The sequence below is a fragment of the Elephas maximus genome, chromosome 6 (genome assembly GCF_024166365.1).
Source record: "Elephas maximus indicus isolate mEleMax1 chromosome 6, mEleMax1 primary haplotype, whole genome shotgun sequence".
NCBI lineage: Eukaryota > Metazoa > Chordata > Mammalia > Proboscidea > Elephantidae > Elephas > Elephas maximus.
Genome location: NC_064824.1, coordinates 51,600,331 through 51,620,760, shown reverse-complemented (window position 1 = coordinate 51,620,760; position 20,430 = coordinate 51,600,331). Strand labels below are relative to the sequence as shown.

Below are 20,430 nucleotides of genomic sequence, written 5' to 3'. Positions count from 1 at the left end.
ATTCTGAAATTCAACACTGCTTCATCTTATAAAAATATAACGTACCTCAAGGAAACAATCAGTTCAAAGGACTAATGGACCACACGAACCACAGCCTCCACTAGCCTGAGACCAGAAGGACTAGATGGTGCCTGGCTACCACTACCAACCACTTTGAGTTTTGATCGCAGTAGAAGGTCCAAGACAGAGTGAGAGAAAAATGTAGAACAAAATTCAAATACATAAAAAAGAGACCAGACTTAGTGGTCTGATACAGACTGGTGCAACCCCCCGAAATTATGGCCCTTAGACACCCGTCAAACCCGGAACGGAACCCACTCCGGGAGATCACCTTTCAGCCAAACAATAGACATGCCTATAAAGTGACAATAATACTCGTGAGGAACATACTTCTTAGAACAATCAACCACATGAGACTGAAAGGGCAGCATTTGCCTGAGAACGAAGTTCAGAAGGCAGCAAGTGGCAGGAAAGATTGGTAAATGGAAGCCTGGAACTTAAGGGGGGATGTGAGTAGAGTGCTGCCACATTGATGGGATTACAACTAATATCATAAAACAAAATGTGTATAAATTGTTGGATGGGAAACTAATCTTCTCTGTAAACTTTTACCCAAACCACAATAAAACAAACAAAAAACTGTATGTACAATCATGCCCTTTATTTAGAAACAGATTCCTTATTTTTAGCACGGTCCCTGTCCTGGGATCCTGGGAGAAGCTAAATAGTAGTAACGTCAACAACAAAAAAAATTTTATTTAAAAAATATTACAAAGAAATTTCTACTTTATCAATATATCTGTCTGTACTTTTCTTTAGAGACGAGGCAGAGAGCTGATTAATGGTACAAGTTTACCCACACGAACTCAGAGGAAATGTCTTCTGCAGGCTTACTATAAAGGGTGGTGATAATAGACCAAGAGTTGAACAAAAGAAAACGGCAGTCAGGCAAAGAAGGTAAAGAAGACATTCAGAAGGCAGATGAGTCAGGACAGATCATGCTGGTGCAACTAGAAAGGTTTCAGAGTGTTTGTCTTAGCTATGCCCAGAAAAAGATGATTATGTGTCCAAAGAGCCTGGTAACACATATATTTTAGTCCCCAAATTTAAGCCTACGTGACCAGATTCAAATTCTGTGACATGTCAGTAAGATTTCCTGATATTCAACTTATGAGGCTACAATATCATGCAAATGAAAATGACATTCGAAAGTTTTTAAAGACGACCTTGTTAAGATACTAACAATATAAAAAACTCTGGAGTGGTTTCCCAAATATTCCTCTTGCAGGCTTGAACAGAACACTGCATCTGTGAGGCTCATTTACCACTAATATATTATCTTGTAGGAATAAGGTTATTTCCTCTTTTAAATAAATCACCAGCCATTTCATAATAATGTGAGAACTGTAACACAGACAACCAATTCATTTTGCTAAGCAAAGAGAACTGAAAGAAATGAAGCTGTTTCAAGGCAACGTCCTCATGGAGAGGAAAATATTTCTTTTTTATTAGCTCCATCTGATGGCTGATCTGGTTTTTACACTAACCTATAAAACCTCAACAGTGATTTTGCTGTCTTCTCTCTCTCTCCTGTACCAGAAAGGTGTGCTATATTAAGAAAAGGCTGCTCTATGGGTTATGTACCTAATAGGTTTATTGAAATCTGCAAAATATTTACTATTGTAAGGAGATTTCATGCCAATCTTGTCAACTTTTTTCTTTTATTTTGGGGAACATAATCAGCAGAGATCACGAGGGTGTAAAATTTAACATTTGAAAATATTGTCAATATTATCCTGTGTGTACATCTTCATACATACATCTCAGACAAGCTTAGCTTGCCTCTTGCCTAATTTATATCAAGCAGGTACAAGGAGATAACAAATTTTAAGCACATAAAAATGATTTTATTTTCCTGATTCATGTTATATACTAATTAACCAGTTCAAAAAAAAAATTAAATGATATGAAATCCTAATGTTATCCGATATGAGTGTGTATGTTTGAAAATACAGTCTGCTGATGTAGAAAAAAAGTTTAAATGTATTTGAAATATTATAACAGAGCTTAAGCATTAAATAATTTGTAAATAAAATACTATACCTCAGCATCATATTCCCATAATTGATTTCCTCTCATATGGTGGCATTTTAGCATGATTACAGGTCCATTGAGTCTAGAAACATCCAAGCATAAGTCATCGGTTCGGATTTCTTTGTCGGCAGTATATGAAAATACCTGAAAATATAAAATTCAGCAAATAAAAGGGTATCTATTTTAAAATAAAGAAAAAGTCATAGCATAGGACAGCTATCTGTGGAAGTTTTCAGATCAGAAAAACAGGTTTTCAAATGGTCTCTGCTGTGTGATCTTGAGAAAGCTAGTTCATCTCTCTTAGTCTCTTTCCTCAACTGCAAAATAGTGACAATGCTATATGTTTTATAAGGTTTTGATAAGGCCTAATTTAACAAACATTTTAAACACTTATTATTTGCTGAGACTTTATTTTCTGTACTTGCTTTTAAAAAGCTCACACGTTAAATAAGATAAAGTGTATAAAGTACATGGAACTCAATAAAGGGTATTCCTTGTTCCTACCACCATATGATCAATTTCCCAGCTCTAGAGACAATGAATCCTCCTTGAAGGATAGATATACTTTATCTTGATTACTCTGGACACATAATCAGCAAAGACCAATTGCTAGAGAAAAATGTCATGTTTGGTAAACTAGAGGGGTAGCGAAAATGAGGGAAACTGTCAGTGAGATGGACTGACAGAATAGGCTCAAGAATAAGCTCAAAAATATCAAAGATCATAAAATGGCACAGAACTGGACAAAGTTTTGTTCTGTTTGCACGATTGTTGTCATGATGCCAGAGCCAACTGGGCGGTTGCTAACAACAGAGACAATGATGTTTTTTCATAAAGAAGTTTGAACCACTTTCCATAACGTAAGTACATCATGTAAATTTTATTAAATATCATCAGTGTGTTACTGAAGAAGTTCATAGAACTATATTCTCTAGATACCTCATTAAAAGTCATCTTCATACTTATGTTTCTAATATGGTTTTGCTAGAGTTGACTACATCAGTTCTTTTCAAAATACCCAAGAAATATAGAGGTGGAATGTGGACTTATCGTTACAGGATTCAAATTAATACTATAACAATCTCTATTTGTTCCTGGTGTGGATAATTTATTCATAACACTGAAGATTAAAGTTTCATGAGCATTATTAAGCACATAATTATAAAAGTTATTTTCTTCCTTTTAGCTCTGATAAGCATGGTTAAGTAGTCTTCTTTTGTTCTTGCAATGTCGAGAGGGAATATAATGAGGAAAGTCATCTCAGGGTCTTTTTGTTTTCCAGAGTGGTCTGATGGTTTGAGGAAGTCAGCACTATGAATCACTTATAAACTCTGGAACCCTAGTCTGTAAACTAATTAGCCTTGGAAGGGTCACCTCTGCAGCACTGCTGCTCAGGGCTTCTCTAAGAATCATAAGAAGTGTTAAGATAAAGTTACAAAGTCAATGATGAAACCCAAGGAAATTCTCCACAAAGGTTATACATCCTAGTCAACAACATATAAATCTGAGAAGTGTGTGCAGTTTATTTAATGGAGCTATTAACATATAGACTTCATGTATGGAATTCAGAAATAAATTTCATATCTTTATTATTTTTGTATTTCTATTTTTAATGAAAAACACTGTGTAACCAAAAGAAGAATAAAGGAAACACCTATCAAAGATAAGTTTTTATATCTTCTCTGTGATGATTAATTTTGTGTCGATTTGGCTAGGCTGTGGTCCCCAGTTGCTTGGTCAAACACTAGTCTAGTTGCTGTTATGATTAAATCAGCTGGCTTTAAGTGAATTACTTTCCATAATGTGCGTGGGCCTCAGGCCTTAAAAGCAAAAAAAAAAAAAAAAAAAAAGATTTGTAGCAAGAATTCTGCCTCCAGACTATAAATATACATTTTGCCAAAACTCTCTCGTTCTGCACTACTCCCATCACCTCACCTGATTTTGGACCTCAAGACTGCGGTAATCTTCAGTCTTTCACCTAGCCTACAGATTTTGGACTTGCCAACTTCCCACAATCACGTGGGTCAGTTCCTTAAAATCTGTCTGCCTGTCCGTCCGTCCGTCCGTCCGTCCGTCCGTCCGTCCATCCATCCATCTAACATCTATGTATGTATGTGTATCATCTGTCTGTCTGTCTGTCTGTCTGTCTATCTATCTAACTGGTCTCTTTCTCTATACAGCCCTAACTTAAGCACTCCCCAAATAAAGTTGAGATTTTCTTAACACAATTATGAACATATTTAATTAAATGACTGAATCTGATAGTAAACTTTAATCTGAGGGAGACACATTTCTTTTGCCCAGGTATAGAGTTATTTCCATAGTGAAAGATAATTTTGCACACTGAAATTTCTTCCTTAAATTGTATACAGATGTCACAGTAAAGGAGATACCAATGCATACATGTTCAGCATTGACTTTGTACAGTAATGTAGTCGTGGCCTGGGCAATGATTCTCCTCATGGCTATTATGATAGTTTGGAAACTCTACCTTTTGAAAGTGCCAGAGAGCAGTCTACCATGTTCTTTGTTCCTAAACTTCTAATTTTGATTCATTTTTTAGTCAATTAGTAGATATCTCAAGCAATTTACACTCAAGAAAGATATATTGGTAGGACATTTTCTGATCGTTTAGCAAACTAAAATTATCTTTCTTTAGGCTTTGTGCTTGAAAAACAAATTAAGTGGTGTTAAAATGCTTGACCCACAGACTTTTTTCTTGAAAAGAATCTGTAGATAATGTTTCATTATCTTCTGGATTTAATGTAAAATCAGGATGAATTTGTTTTTTTAATACCTGAGAAATCACCTCATTTTTATGCTTGCATGTTCCTAAACTGCTTTTTACTCTTTATAATAATAAAAAAGTCAGTGCCATGTTGGGAAATCATTAGATTTGATCCCAATTATTTATCCCTTATGTCCATCATTATTTTATGCATAATTGTCATCTTTGTGCTTTTTCATATGTCCTACAGTAGTAGGTTCATGGAACTCATTTTGGAATAAACTGAAAAATTACACACAAAATACTTTGCAGAGATCCTGGTACATAGAAAGCATTCCATAACTGATGTTAGTGTTCTTATTATAACAGTCTTGAATCTAATCTCAGGTCATGGTTCCTTATATAACTTCCTGCCTTGATAATATATCCAGAACTCAAAGAATTTTAGTATGGAAACCAGCAGGGCTTTGCTTATCTGTGCCCACCCCTTGGCCACCACAAACAATGCTCAAGAGGAGCCTCTAATACCTGAGGACGAGATTTCCTGACACTTTCAGCCTAGTACCATCGCCCAACACTGTCCTCTCCTAGATTCACCACTTCTGAGTTTCCATGACTTTGGCAACAACCTCTCATCTCTTGCTAGCTTTCTAGGCAGAAGCTGTTCCCTGTGGCTGTCGCCTGCTGCCTGTCTCAATACCCCATGCAGACTCTCTTAGCTAGTACGTGTGGTTCCCAGCAGCGTACTTCCCCCAGTCTGCCTCCTTCTGCTGTAGTTAGAACTTCCATGGCTGACCGCAATGTAAGAGAAAACATTCCCAACCTGACCACACATGAAGCACCTTAACTTTTCAGCGTAAATTATCACACATGCAATAACTATTCAATATCGATTCCTTTGTTAGCAAAGTAGTTTGATTATATGTTCTCTTACAAAAAATGGAAACTATTCCTCCTTGTCTAGTTACCACTCAAATTGCTTTATCACTGTTTACCAATTCTAGTTCTTATTAAAACCGGAATCAAATTACAAAAACTATAGATTTAGCATATGTTTTTAGTTGCCCCAATGACAGAACAACTCTAATGACAATTGATTGAATCACAGTCTAACCACTTTAATTAAGCTAAAATGACTAGAAGCAGATTAAAGTAATCAATCTTTGTGTCCTTCACTTAAAAGGGAAACAGGCAGGAAGTTAACATCAATTTATCACCAATGGTTCAGTGGTTAAGCACTTGACTGCTGACCGAAAAGTCAGCAGTTCAAACCCACCAACTGCTCTGCAGGAGAAAGATGTGGTGGTCTGCTTCCCTAAAGATTTACAACCTTGGAATCCCTGTGGGGCAGTTCTACTCTGTCTTCTAGGGTCAGTATCAGTCAGGATCAACATGACGGTAACTGGTTTAGTTTTTGGTTTTGTCAGAAACCGGGTGTAATATGCTTCATATACATTACCTTAGGAAAAAATTTGCTTTTTGATACATTGTGCAATGACATTTACATTCCTGTATATATGTGGCAACTGACAATATGGCAAAGCATAATATGTAGAGTTCTTTACATTAACTCTATGGATGCAATAGTTCATAGTGCTTTGAAAATTGTGTATTTTATACATAATTTTCATATTGTCTATGTAAAATTATGAGCTATCTAATATTACATATGTCCCTGTGTATTAAGTTCGTCAAGCTAGTTGTTCAACCAATCACTGAAAAAGGCATTTTTTTTGTGATTCTTTTCACGTCATCTATATTATAAAGGACTACCTACCCTCCATTTTTGTGAACCTGTTGATTATTATGCCTTCCAAATTCGCTCTGGTGACTGTAACAACTCAGTTGTTATTTTCTCCTATTATCCATTTTAAAATATATTGAAAGAGGGTAATCTCCCTATTCCTAGATAAAAACTATGTTGTTGTTAGGTGCTGTCCAGTTGGTTCCGACTCGTAGCAACCCTATGTATAACAGAAGGAAACACAGCCCGGTCCTCATGGTCGTTGTTATTCTGGAGCCCATTGTTGCAGTAATTGTGTCAGTCCACCTTGTTGAGGGGCTTCCTCTTTTTTGCTGACCTTCTACTTTGCCAAGTATGATATCCTTCTCCAGGCACTGGTCCTTACTGATACCGCATCTAAAATATGTGAGACGAAGTCTCGCCATCCTTGCTTCTAAGGAGCATTCTGGCTGTACTTCTTCCAACACAGATTTGTTCATTCTTCTGCCAGTCCATGGTATATTCAACACTCTTCACCAACACCATAATTGAAGGGATCAATTCTTCAGTCTTCCTTATTCATTATCCAGCTTTTGCATGCATATGAAGTGATTCCAAACATCATGGCTTGGATCGGGCCCACCTTAGCCCTTAAAGTGATATCTTTGTTTTTCAACGCTTTAAAGAGATCTTTTGCAGCAGATTTGCCCAATGCTATGCATTAGTTTGATTTTTTGACTGCTGCTTCCATGGGCGTTGATTGTAGATACAAGTAAAATGAAATCCTTAGCTTTAATCTTTTCTCTGTTTATCATAATGTTTCATATTAGTCCAGATGTGAGAATCTTTGTTTTCTTTATGTTGAGATGTAATCCATACTGAAGGCTGTGGTCTTTGACCTTCCTCAGTAAGCGCTTCAAGTCCTCTTCACTTTCAGCAAGCAGGGTTGTGTTGTCTGCATCTGAGGTTGTTAATGAGTCTCCCTCCAATCCCGACACCCTGTTGTTCTTTGTACACTCCAGCTTCTCGAATTATTTGCTCGGCATACAGATTGATGTGGAAAAGGAATATCATTGCTGATGTCAGATGGATCTTGGCTGAAAGCAGAGAGTACCAGAAGGATGTTTACCTGTGTTTTGTAGACTATACAACGGCATTCAACTGTGTGGATCATAACAAATTGTGGGTAACATTGTGAAGAATCGGAATTCCAGAACACTTAAGTGTGCTCCTTAGAAACCTGTACCTGAACCAAGAGGCATCCATTCAAACAGAACAAGGGGATGCTGCATGGTTCAAATCAGGAAAGGTGTGCATCACGGTTGTATGCTTTCACCATACTTATTCAATCTGTATGCTGAGACAAAAACTATAGGGTGCCTGATTTTTATGTTTATTCATCCAGATTCCCTTAGGATTAAATTAGGAAATTAGAATATGCCATTTAGTGTATCAATCAAAAGCCTGAATGATATACTATGCAATAGCAAATCTTTTCCTTTTCTCTAAATTGGGCTTGTTTTAGGGAGAAAGACTGCAGTGGGGAAGAGAGGGCATGGCTGGCTTCTCTATTTCTGAGTCTTGAACTTTTCTTTCTCACCACCGCTACCCAGTCCCTAAGCCCCCAGGCTGCTGATCAGCTTTTGATTCTCCCAGGCATAAGAGAGGTCTCCCTGGAACTGCTTCCTTACAGCTCTTTCTTGCTCTCTGTCCCGGCAGAGATTTAAAGATCACTTTCCTGAGAGCAACTGTGATTCTTTAGAGAATCACATCACAGAGCTCCTCTCACTGCAGTGCTCATGAAAAGGATGACACATAATCATGAGGCCAATTTTTATGACTTGACAAACCCTGGGATGCAGCTGACCCGAATGTAGCCCTTTCCATTCTGTTGCCCCAAGCGTCCTTTTTCATGTGTAAATTAGGTCACACTCCTCCATACTCACCAACTGCAAGAAACACATAGCAGATCTCAAAGGGGTGCCCTACATAATTTACAGGACCCAGTACAAACTGGAGTCCCTGGTTGGCACAAACGGTTAAGTACTCCACTACTAAATGAAAGGCTGGATGTTGGAACCCACCCAGAGGCACCTCGGAAGGCAGGCCTGGCCATCTGGTGCTGAAAGGTCACACCCTTCAAAACCCTATGAAGAAGTTCTACTCTGCACACATGGGGCTGCCATGAGTTGGAATTGGCTTGATGGCAATTAACAACAGTACTAATTGAAAATGCAGGCGCCGCAGTCCAAAAATTATGCAAAGAATTTCAAGATTGTTATGGTAGAGCATTAAACCAGTACGGGGCTCCTTCTAATGTGGGGCCTTGTGCAGTTGTATAGCTTTTATGCCAGTGAAGCTGCCCCTGACTCCTTCTCTCCATAGGTTTGATGTTGAGAGCTAGAATCTCAACTCCTTCCCTTTACAGGGAAGGCAGCTACTGTCTCCACAGAAAATTTCACAATCCTCTCCACGTTGTGATACGTCCCTTGACTCCTTATACTGGTTGAGGGGTCCAGAAGTCACGGAATCAGGAAAGCAGTTTTTCAAATTATCATTGGAAATTCTGTATGGAAAAAAAAAGCAAAAACCTAGTTTCCATTGAGTCAATTCTGACTCATGGTGACACTATGTGTTTCAAAGCAGAACTGCGCTCACAGAGTTTTCAATGGCTGCAAAAACTCTCGGAAGCAGATCTCCAGGCCTTTCTTCCAAATTCTGCATTGTTGTTGTTGTTGCCCTGGAGTTGATTCCTACTCACGGCGACTGCACCTATGCTGAGTAGAACTGTGCTCCATAGGCTTTTCAAGACTAACTTTTGGTAAGTAGATCGCCAGGCCTGTCTTTTGAGGCACCTCTGGGTGGATTTGAACTGCCAAACTTTATGGCTACTAGTCAAGCACTTAACCATTTGCGCCAACCATGGACTACAAAATTCTGTATAGCAAATCTGATTTTAGAATTTTACATCTATTTTATCTTGGTGTCTTGGCTGAAAACTAATATCCAATTATGCTTTTCAAAACCACCAAATCAACCATTTCTATAATCACTTAAACAAGTTTCAAGTCCTGTTATGAGAATTATTTCTTTAAATGCTCTGCATTAAATCATGCTTTATTTCACACAATGAAGGGTTAAGTGTACATATATATTTTTAAATTGCATCATATTTAAAATCCCCAAAATGTAGAGTTACTTGTGAAAAAAAATACTGTTTCTCTCTACTCCTTTGAAAACTTACAATTTTTTTCCCAAGTCTTTAGCTTAAGCTGCTCACCGAACCTTATTCAAGAATTCAAGACGAAAAGCAAGGGCATTGTGCTGTTACTGGGGCCTGGATCCAGCCTCCTTCAGCAAAGAACTCAGGGACTAAGCGCCCTCTGCTGGCTCTGTTTTGCCACCGAGTTTTTTTATCATTAGATGAAAAAACGTTTTGCATAACATATTAATTAAAAAAAAGCCCGTTTCCGTCGAGTCAATTCTGACTCATAGCGACCCTATAGGACAGAGTAGAACTGCCCCACAGTTTCCAAAGAGCGCCTGGTGAATCTGAACTGCCGACCCTTTGGTTAGCAGCAGTAGCACTTAACCACTGCACCACCAGGATTTCCGCACAACGTATATATATCTAAATATATATGTATACATAAATAAAGCTGAATCAAAACATTTGTGAACATGTTTTATACATATATATGTATATATGGGTGTTTTAAAAATGTTTTGATTCAGCTTTATCCCTTTTGTCACTATTGGTGGCACTGAATACTAGCCACTTTTTATGCCGCTGGACTGGTATGTAGTACGCTATTCCAATTCTAATGCAGTTAATCTCAAGGAGGGTCCCTTTTGAAACGCGTGAAGCTCAGCAGAGCGGAGTTGAGCCTCCTTGTGTAGTTGAGCATTCTACTAGGTGATGCTTCCAGGGTGTGTTAGTTTTGTAAACCTTTGCCTTTTTTCCCTTTATTTCTGTGACATAAGCCTTACAAAAGATTAAGACTTTCCCCTGGGACACTTATGGAGCCCTGATGGATTTGTTTTGGTTTTTCTGTGTCATATTTGCAAAAAGAGAGGTTCCCCATGTGACCTAAAGGAAAACCAAAAAAACTCTTTGCCATTGAGCCGATTCTGACTCACAGCGACCCTACAGGACAAAGTAGAACTGCCCCATAAGGTTTCCAAGAAGAGGCTGGTGGATTTGACCTGCTGACCTTTTGGTTAGCACCCCATCTCTTAACCACTGCGCTGGCTATAAACTGTTTAGTTTTTATTGGTATATTGTCATAACACATGGCGCCACAGTGCCACTTGCCTAATTGGTGGCTTGTATTACCAGATCATATATCTCAAAATCAATAACTCATATAAGAAATTCCTAATTGCTCTTTGAATCAGCATGTCATAATTAGAGAAAACACATAGTATCAAAAAAATTTTTTAAATAAAAATTTGGTAATGAAAGGCTTGTTCCATAGGTTATGATTTATTTCTCTTTCTATAGTTTTTAATTTATAAAATTCTCTTCTTGTTGAGTCCCTTGGGACAATATTCACTATAAAGTTTGCAGTTTGAAGGGACTCTCTATATTATGTCAGTTGCTTCACTTTCTAGACGAGGAAGCTGAGGCCAAGGCTGTTATATGATTCACCCAAAATGCCTGAGCTGCTTAGTGATAAAAGCTCTTCTGAACCCTAACTTCCTGCCCACTATTCTTCCACTTGATTATACTGCCCCTTAGTCATCAATCATTAGTCACTTTAAACCTTTGGACTCTCTGGGGGATCTTTTTACGTACTTGCAGTGCAGTCAATTTTAGAAATTTGTTTAAAATCACCAAGATGAATACATTATATGAAAAGAGACATAATAGTTTTCTCCCTCATTCTGTAAAAATAGCCCAAAGAAATTTGTATTGAAATAGGAAAGGTAGTTTAGTAACAAAAAATTAGACCTTAAGCAATGTGATTTATTTTTCAAAATGTTCTTTCTCCCTGTAATTAACATGGAGAACGTGTAGATGGAATTGAATCCATCCGTGGAGCTACCATGTGAAGAGACTTTTGCTCCCAGACCAGGACCTTTCCCGCTGTCTTAATTGATTTCCAGATTCTTCTATAGCCTGTTACCCAATGGTTTGGGTAGAGGAGGGTAAGGGAAAGTAAGTAGCTTCTAGCTGTGTACACTTAACTTGCCCTTACCGTCTAGATATCTAGAATGTTTTAAAGCTTTAATGCTTAAAAGTTCCATTATCAAAAACAAAACATGTATGTATCTCTCTTGTTCAATATTCTCATCCTGTCTTCAATATCATCTAAGAAGCCTTATCTCTTTCCCCCTTTACATCAATATAACTATATGTAACAATGTGTTGCCTTTTTATTTGTGCTCAGCAAGTCATCTCATTCTTCCGTCCCTAACCTGACATACATACTGACCACATCACTAAGATTATCCTTCCCAGTGCACTTTGCCTAGGAAAAGTCTGTCCCCCTTAAAGTCCTAGTATATTCTTTACTTTCTTCACTTAACATGAGTTTGGTCGCTAATTGAAAGGTTAGAGATTTGAGTCCACCCATTGACACCTCAGAATAAAGTCCTGGTGATCTACTTACAAAAAATCAGCCATTGAAAACTTTCAAGAGAACAGTTCTCCTCTGACACGAATAGGGGCTGCCATGAGTCTGAACTGGCTGGATGTGCCTGGTTTATGGAGCATTGGTGGTTCACAGGGGAATTCTCACTTCCTATGCTGGAGACTCAGGTTCAATTCCCAGCTATGCTAATGCATCTCATGCGTAGCCACCGCCGCCTTTCAGTGGCTTGTGGGCTGCTATGATGCTGAACAGGTTTTAGCAGAGCATCCAGACTAAGATGGACTAGAAAGAAAGGCCTGGTGACCTACTTTTGGAACTCGACCTATCATGGAACACAATGGTCCTATCGGCAGAGCTTCAGTCCATTGTATATGACGTTGCCATGAGGCAGGGTCCAACTCAACGGTAGCACAACTACTACTCTTTCCCAGATATCTTCATTTTACTGCAGATATCATCTGTGTATATTCTTGGAAGCAGGAAAGCCCTGAAACAATGGGCTTTAGAAAAGTACACACACCTGGGTTTAAGACCTTCCTCTACTAATCATTAGAATCAGAATTACGGTGAGTCTTTTTCAAAATCTCCCTTTCCTCATCTAGGAAAGGGGATTCTGACACCTCCTATTTAGTGAGATGTTGTAAAGGTCTAATGAGGTAATTCATGTAAGCCCTAAAGACAGTACTTGCCTCAAGTAATCTCTCAATTAATATTAGTGATTATCAGAGAAAAATCCAGGCATATAATCTACATTTGATTACATTCTGTCTCATATTTTCCCACTGGCATCTTATGTTTTATTAAACCTTGCTGCCACAATGACAATGCTGAGGATATATTTTGAACTCCTGTGGAAAATATTTTAGGAAAATAGTATTTGTCTTTGAAATCTCTAACCCAGTTTGAGGAATTTGGGTCAAGAATAGAACATACCTATACTAAGCAGGATGCACTAATAAAATGAAGTGTAACTAGTACTTCTGTTTTCCTTTTACTTCATTGTTATGTTCTCCTGTTTTAAACATTATTGATGTTAAAAATTTCTGTATTTTTAATACTTTACTCTCCCCTGAAGGTTTCAAAGGAATTTTACAATTGAGAAATCTAATAAATAAACATTATGCTCCAGATAGTCACATTTCACTATTGTAGTACTGAATCATAAAAATTGCAAATTTTAGCCCAATTGGAAATCCCTTCCAAGAAAATATTCCAGTAGATGTACTTTAACATGCAGATGTTGCTTTACATGCAACTGTGGTAGAATTCTAAGATGGCCCCCACGACTACCCTGCCCCAGTGGGCACCCCATGTATAATCCCCCTTCTTGAGTTTAAGCCAGACCGGTGAATATGGTAGGAAAGTCACTCCATGATTACATTATATTCTACAAGATATTATATAAGACCTCATTTTAGCAAACTGAAGAGAGACATTCTCCTACTGTCCTTGGACATGCAAGCTGCCATGTTGTAGGAAAGGTAGAAGCACCATTTAGGAACTGAGAGCGACAACCCCAGTCAGGAGCTAGCCAAAAAATCCCAAACCACCTCCCCAGAAAATGAGATTTCAGTACTACAACCACAAGAAACTGAACTCTGCTTCAGCTGCAGATGAGCTCACAGCCCAGGCCAGCATCTTGATTTTAGTCATGGAAGATCCTGAACTATGACCCCAGCCACGGTGGGCCTGAATTTCTGATCTAGAGAACTGTATGATAACTTTGCATTGTTTTGAGCCACTAAATTTGTGGTAATTTGTTTGTAATAAGGAAAACTAATACAGTGACCACCAGGAAAAAGAGAACATCCAAAAACGAGAATTACTCTCAACATGTAAAATGCTTTCTCTCATTCTCTATCTTGATCATTCACTTACTCATTCCTTCATTTACTCAAAAGATAATTGAGTGTGTTGAATGTTTCAGGCTTTATTCAAACCATGTACATCCTTCAGGAAACCTTGGATTTGACGCACAAACATATAACTGAGTGCCAATATTTCTGTAAGAATTTCTCCCTTAGTTTAACTTGCCTTGAACTCTGTTCTCCCTGCTCTCGTTGTAACGATTTTCTGTAACAAATTATCTTTTACTTGAAGATATTCTCTCTTAGGTTCTGCCTGGATTGCTTCCTTCCTCAAAGATTTATTCCTTTTGAAGAACTGGCTCTCAAACATATAAATTACAAGTGAAGTAAAGTGAACCCCTGGATGGGATATTGTCCTTTAGTCCCGGGCAACATAAACACAAGTTTCTCTTTAGGACTACCTAATTGGTTCAAACCATTGAGTGGAAAAATATCTGGTCTTTGAGGTTCTGACAGATCCATGCCTGTGGAAGTAAAATAGACACAGCAGCAAGGATATATATCAACCACATGACACTTCATATAAACTATTATATTTGTTTTAGTGCTTGTTTTATTAGCAACAAATTATCGACAAAAGACTTTGTGCCATCCTATCCTGATATATTTTTTACTGGTATTTTTGTAATGTTCCAAGCCTTGAAAGGTTTTCGGTTGTATTATATCATTAGACGTGCCTCAAAACTCTGGTAAGTGACATATATTTAGCTAAAAATCATTAAATACATAAAGAGTCTCAAGCGTCTAATTATAATGTCTTATATGGCACAAAGACACTTATGGTGTATCAAAAACCACTTCCTCTATTATGTAGAGGTACACTTACTACCCCATGGAGCACAGTTCTACTCTGACACACACGGGGTTGCCATGAGTCAGAATCGACTCAGTGGCAACTAACAACAACACTACTATTCTCTAGTTTAAATTATACAGAATCAAAAAATTAATCTCCAGATTATTACAACAATCTTTTTATTAGATGTAAATTAAAACTAATTTTCTCTAGGTGGCTTAAAGAAATCCTATTAACCTATGGTGTTCAGTATTCCTACAGACTAAAATCATGGACTGTTTAGTTTGAACTCTTCTAAAAAGCAGACATTGAGACAAAGATTCAAGTAAAAGAAAAAACAGGAAAACAAAAACAGTCTCTGTAGAGTCGATTCCAATTCATGGCAACCCCATGTGTGTCAGAGTAAACTGTGCTCCAAAGACTTACAAAGTCTGATTTTTCGGAAGTAGATCACCAGGCCACTCTTCCAAGGTACTTCTGGGTGGGCCTAGTTCACCCAGAAGTTAAGTGTTAACTATCTGCACCATCCTAGACTCCAAGGATTCAAGTACAAGTTGTTTATTAGGGAGATGATCCCAGGAAAGAGCAGTAAGGAAGAGAAAGCAGCCAATAAAGGGGATATTATTAAATAAATTACATTGGAAAAACTGGAACTTAATCCTGCTGGGAATCTTTGACAGCCAGTGGAAAACATGTACTGCTGAGTCACCTCCCTTAAAGGGTTAAGGAGCTGTTATATTTATATACTAACTCCCTTCAGTCTCTGACGTGTGCTCCCAGGGAGTGGAGGGGCATTAATTCCCCAGGATTTCCAGCCTGTGTCTAGATAGACAAAGCAGCCTCTGGCAGTGAGAGGAAACCCTCAGGCAAAGGGCAGAGGTGCTGGCCTTTAGATATTGGACAGGAAGCAAGTGGAGAGGAAGTAACATTTCTGGAAATATTTGCTGTGTGTTTGGCAAAATAACAATCATTTAAAATATATTGTCTATCTAACATGATATAGCACATATCATCTATATTTCTTCAATTATTTTTCAAGACAACCATTAACATTCCTCTCTTACAAAAGAGGCCTATGATGCTGGCGAAGGTTAAATAAATTGCTTGAAGCCATTTTAGTTTGCAAGTGGTAGAATGACCCTGTGAGCTGTTATCTGTCCTGCTCAAATCCCATGCTCCATCCACTACTACATGTATACACTTAACATTTTGCTACTTGGTGATATTTTTTTTCTTTAAATTAGAACTTCAGGCTCTGTTCAGATTTTACTAGCTTTTCCCTGCTGTCCCCATGTGATCCCATGATCATCTGTTCTAGTATCTCATCTAAGATACCACATTATATTTAGTCATCAAACTCCTCAGCTTCCACTAAAGCTTCTTCTGATCTGTGACAGTTTTCTCAGTTTCCTTGTTTTTGATGACCTTGACAGTGCTGCTAACCAAAAGGTCAGTGGTTCAAATTCACCAGCTGCTCCCTGGAAACTCTATGGGGCAGTTCTATTCTGTCCTTCAGGATTACTGTGAGTTGGAATTGACTCAACGGCAATGGGTTTGGCCGAGTATCTCACAGACTATCCCTCAATTTGGATTCGTCTTATATTTTTCTCATGGTAAGACCTGGGTTGTGGGGTTTTGGAAGGAAGACCACAAAGGTGAAGCATCATTCTCATGACATCATATCAAGGGTGTATAGTATCAAGATGACTTACAGTATAGAACCTTGATAACTTACCCCGAGTAGTATTTGCCCATGAACACTGTGAAGTTACCCTCCCCTTTCCATACTCTACTCTTTGGAAACAAGTCACTAAGCACAGCCTACCATCAAGAGGGGAGTGAGTGTTTAGCTCTACCTTCTGGAGTGGAGCGCATCTATATAAATTTTTTGGAATTCTTCTGTACAGGAGACCTCAGAGATCAGTTTTTTTAAATGTCCCTAAAAAGTCAGTCTAAAATTGGGTATCATGTCTTTATGTTTGACTCATTAGGATTTCTACATTAAAAAATAAATCCAGCTCATGGTTTCTTGTTTAACTCACTAAATGAAAATAAAATTTCATGCCTCTTTAATAGGTGGGTTAGAATGTGGCACTTGCTGTCAGCAGTACATGAGCCATGCCTAAGTAATTAGATTGCACACTGGCATGCCATCCTGTAAAGACCATTTTGATCATTTCTTAGAGTTACAATGACCCGAAGATGTACCTTGAAATTTGCTAGATATTGATCTTTTTAAAAAAGAAGTGTCTCTTAAAGAAAATACCAATTTCTTCATATTCTAGACACACATACATACATATACATATGTGTGTGTATATATATACTTTTTTTTGTTTTTTTTTACTATTCTTCGAATGACAATAAAATTCCAAAATCTATTTAGAAAGTTACCAACTACAGCCTTGGAATAAAAATATGTCTGTCTGGTAGATATTCCTTAAACAACTACGATTCTTTATCAGAAATTGGAATGGACGCTAGGCTGTTTCCATGGCAACCTACTGAAGCCTTTTTCTTTTAATGGAAAGGTATCATTTCTGTACATGCCACATGTAGCTTCTCCTCTGTATTGGATCGAGCCCTTTTATAAAAGAATAAAGAAAATGAACTGAAAAAATGTCTTTAGTCTGTCCCTGCTCATGGAGAAATTATACTTGGGTAATAAATAACAAGAATAAAAACCTCTTTGCATTTTTGCTTCATTCACTGGATCATTTTCAATAATGAAAGTGCATGTCCAAATATTTTCATAAGGTTGTACATGGAATAGGTTACAAGACAATATCAGACAACCTCTTTGTCAACCTCTGCAATGTGAAAATTCTTTGCTATTTTCTTCCTCTCAAGTCACAATGCCTTTGCTTGATGTTTACATCCTGTTATAGTATTAGCTCTTCTACTTATAAAACTTAATATTCCACTGCTGCAACCCAGGCCTTCTGCTCCACTTGGGCCAGCATCCTCCTGACACTGAACACATTCTGCTCTTTGTGTGCAGTGCCTACTTTGGGAAGACTTTTAGATCCCCTTCTGTCCTTGTCAGAGCTCCCTGGGTGATGCAAATAGTTAAATGATAGACTGAAAAGTTGGCAGTTCAAAGCCACTAGAGGCACCTTGAAAGAAAGGCCTGTCTATCTGCTTCTAAAAGGTCAAAGCTTTGAAAACCCTATAGAGCGTAGCTCTACTCTGCACACATGGGGCCACCACGAGTAGGAACTGACTTGATGGCAACAGATTATTGTCCTTGTTACACTTTTTTTCTGAATGCCTCCTGTACAGGCAGCATGAGCATTTTTGTTTCATGAATGATTCTTTTGTATTTCTAATCAGATTGAGTATAAGCTTTTTTTGACTATCCCTTTCATTACCAAATTTTTATTTAAAACTTTTTTTTATTTTTTGGATGGCATGTGTTTTCAGTATTGGAATGCATGCTTACTAATTGAGTGTATTTAAATTTTTGGCTGGTAATATGGATTTTGAGAAATATGATCTGGTAATAAAATCCACCAATGAAGCTAGTGGCACTCTGGTGCCATTGATCTGTGGTATGACAGTATACCAATGGGAACTAGATATATAATTTATTGCGGGTGCCTTTCCATTAGGTTACACGGGGAAACCTCCGGATTTCCAAGTATCACACAGAAAAACAAAAACAAACTCATCAGGGCTCCCTAACTATCACACAGGAAAGTCATAATTATGCTTGCAAACCTTATCTTACAGAAAGAAAGGAAAAAAAAAAAGGCAAAAGTTTACAAAACTAACATATCTAAGAAAGTATCATCTAATAGAATGCTCAACCTATATACAACAATAAGGCTCCAACTCCAGCCTGCTGAGCTTCACGTATTTCAAAAAGGGCCCACCTTGAGGCTAAATGCATTAGAACCGGAATAGCGTACTACCTATGAGGTCTGGGGCATAAAAATTGGCTGGTATACTGTTATACCAATGGTAATGAAAGGGCCATTTACTGTTAATATTTCACCCTGTAACAAAGCAAATTTAAACAGAATCAACTGGTTCCTTGGGAGACAAACGGCTTTTCCTAACACTGAGTCCAGTAAAAAATTCTCTTTGGGTACTCTTGTGGAGGACTTTATGTCATGTAACGAACAGCACCTTCACCAACTTCCTTATACACAAAAAGGAATTTAATACAGTTTTATGGATATTTTTATATTCCTCTCAATGCCCATACATTACTGGGAATGTAAACAGAATTCAAAGAATTCTTGATTTATAAGTGTTTAGTTTTTTTTCCACCCTTTAAATTATTATTTTTTAGTGACTGGAAGGTTGCTCAAAATTTCCAGACCACTTTGAGACACTTTCCTAAAACATTTATTTATCTAGTTTTCTAAATTCATGTCCCCTGTCACTGGACCAAAGATTTCACAAATCATCTGGCCTTGCTGCTCTCACTTATCCAGCAATAGAGACAAGGAATATTAGAACTGATGGGAATCTGGTTCAACAATATCAATTCGTAGGATTAGAATTGAGGGCTGGAAGGATCAAGGGACTTCCATAAATCCATAGAATGTTTATGATACACAGGTCTTCAGAGATTATCTTGACATTTCATCAAAGTTGGTTCAGTTCAAGTTATGTGTATAATAAACCCAAACCAAACTCATTGCCATTGAGTTGATTCAGACTTGTAGCGATAATTTTTTTTTTTTCTAGGATAGAGTAGGACTGCCCCATACAGTTTCCAAGGGACAGCGGGTGGATTTGAACTGCCAACCTTTTGGTTAGCAGCCTGAGCTCTTAACCACTGCATCACCACGGCTCCTATGTGTATTATAGTAAGGTAAAATAAGGTATAGAGCGCAATTAAGGCAGATTATAATGACTATGAGGAATACAAGTGCCCTCTTAAAATAATATGTAGGACTAATGACATGAGGTTAAGGTGGGTCAAGTTTCAGGACAGACATTTTGTAAACGTTGTGGAAGGTTATGAGTCCTTTCCACTACTTTATCAGGCGTACCCGCACCTTGGCTCCCTTCCCATTTCCTGCATGCACACGTGTGTGTGTGCATGCATGAACACACTCCAAGCCTTCATCAGGATATGGAAATTTGTCTCCATGTATGAATGACATGCCTTCTAACTCTGCATTTACTTGCAAACATTTATTTCCAGATAAGTGCTCTGGAAACTTCCTGCTAATGGATTTGGGTGTGTGTGTGAGGGTGAGTGGGGAGTATAGTGGGTTGTTTTTATAGTATGTCAATTTGTCTTTATATGTGAATAAGAAGATTCACACCATCGCAGACAATTTGGCTTTCATACATAGCAAAAGCACACTTCTATTCATATTGATTTCTAACGAAAAATATCCCCCGCTACCGTTGAGTCGATTCTGACTCATAGCAACACTATGAAAAATACAGAGAGTGCAATTACATCTATTGTGCATCCTATGTATTATAGAAAATAGAAAAATGTGTCAAATTATCAAGCCTGGATGAGCATATGCAAAATTTCTATTTCCTTGGAACAATATACTTATTTATGCGTCCCTCCTTTTTTTTTTTTTCCATAGGGATGAGAAACACCTGTTCACCCAGTTTTGCCTAAGATTGCCCTAAGTGAGAAAATAAGG

At 37.9% G+C, this 20,430-nt stretch overlaps 1 protein-coding gene across 1 annotated transcript in view; it reads right to left on the bottom strand.

Annotated features, from left to right (window-relative positions):
- Positions 1-20,430, bottom strand: part of GALNT13 (polypeptide N-acetylgalactosaminyltransferase 13) — a 548,580-nt gene that overhangs the window by 10,853 nt on the left and 517,297 nt on the right. The window contains exon 10 of the mRNA XM_049888624.1: positions 2,104-2,238. Within this exon, the coding sequence (XP_049744581.1) occupies positions 2,104-2,238 (135 nt within the window). The remainder of the gene's footprint in view (positions 1-2,103; positions 2,239-20,430) is intronic.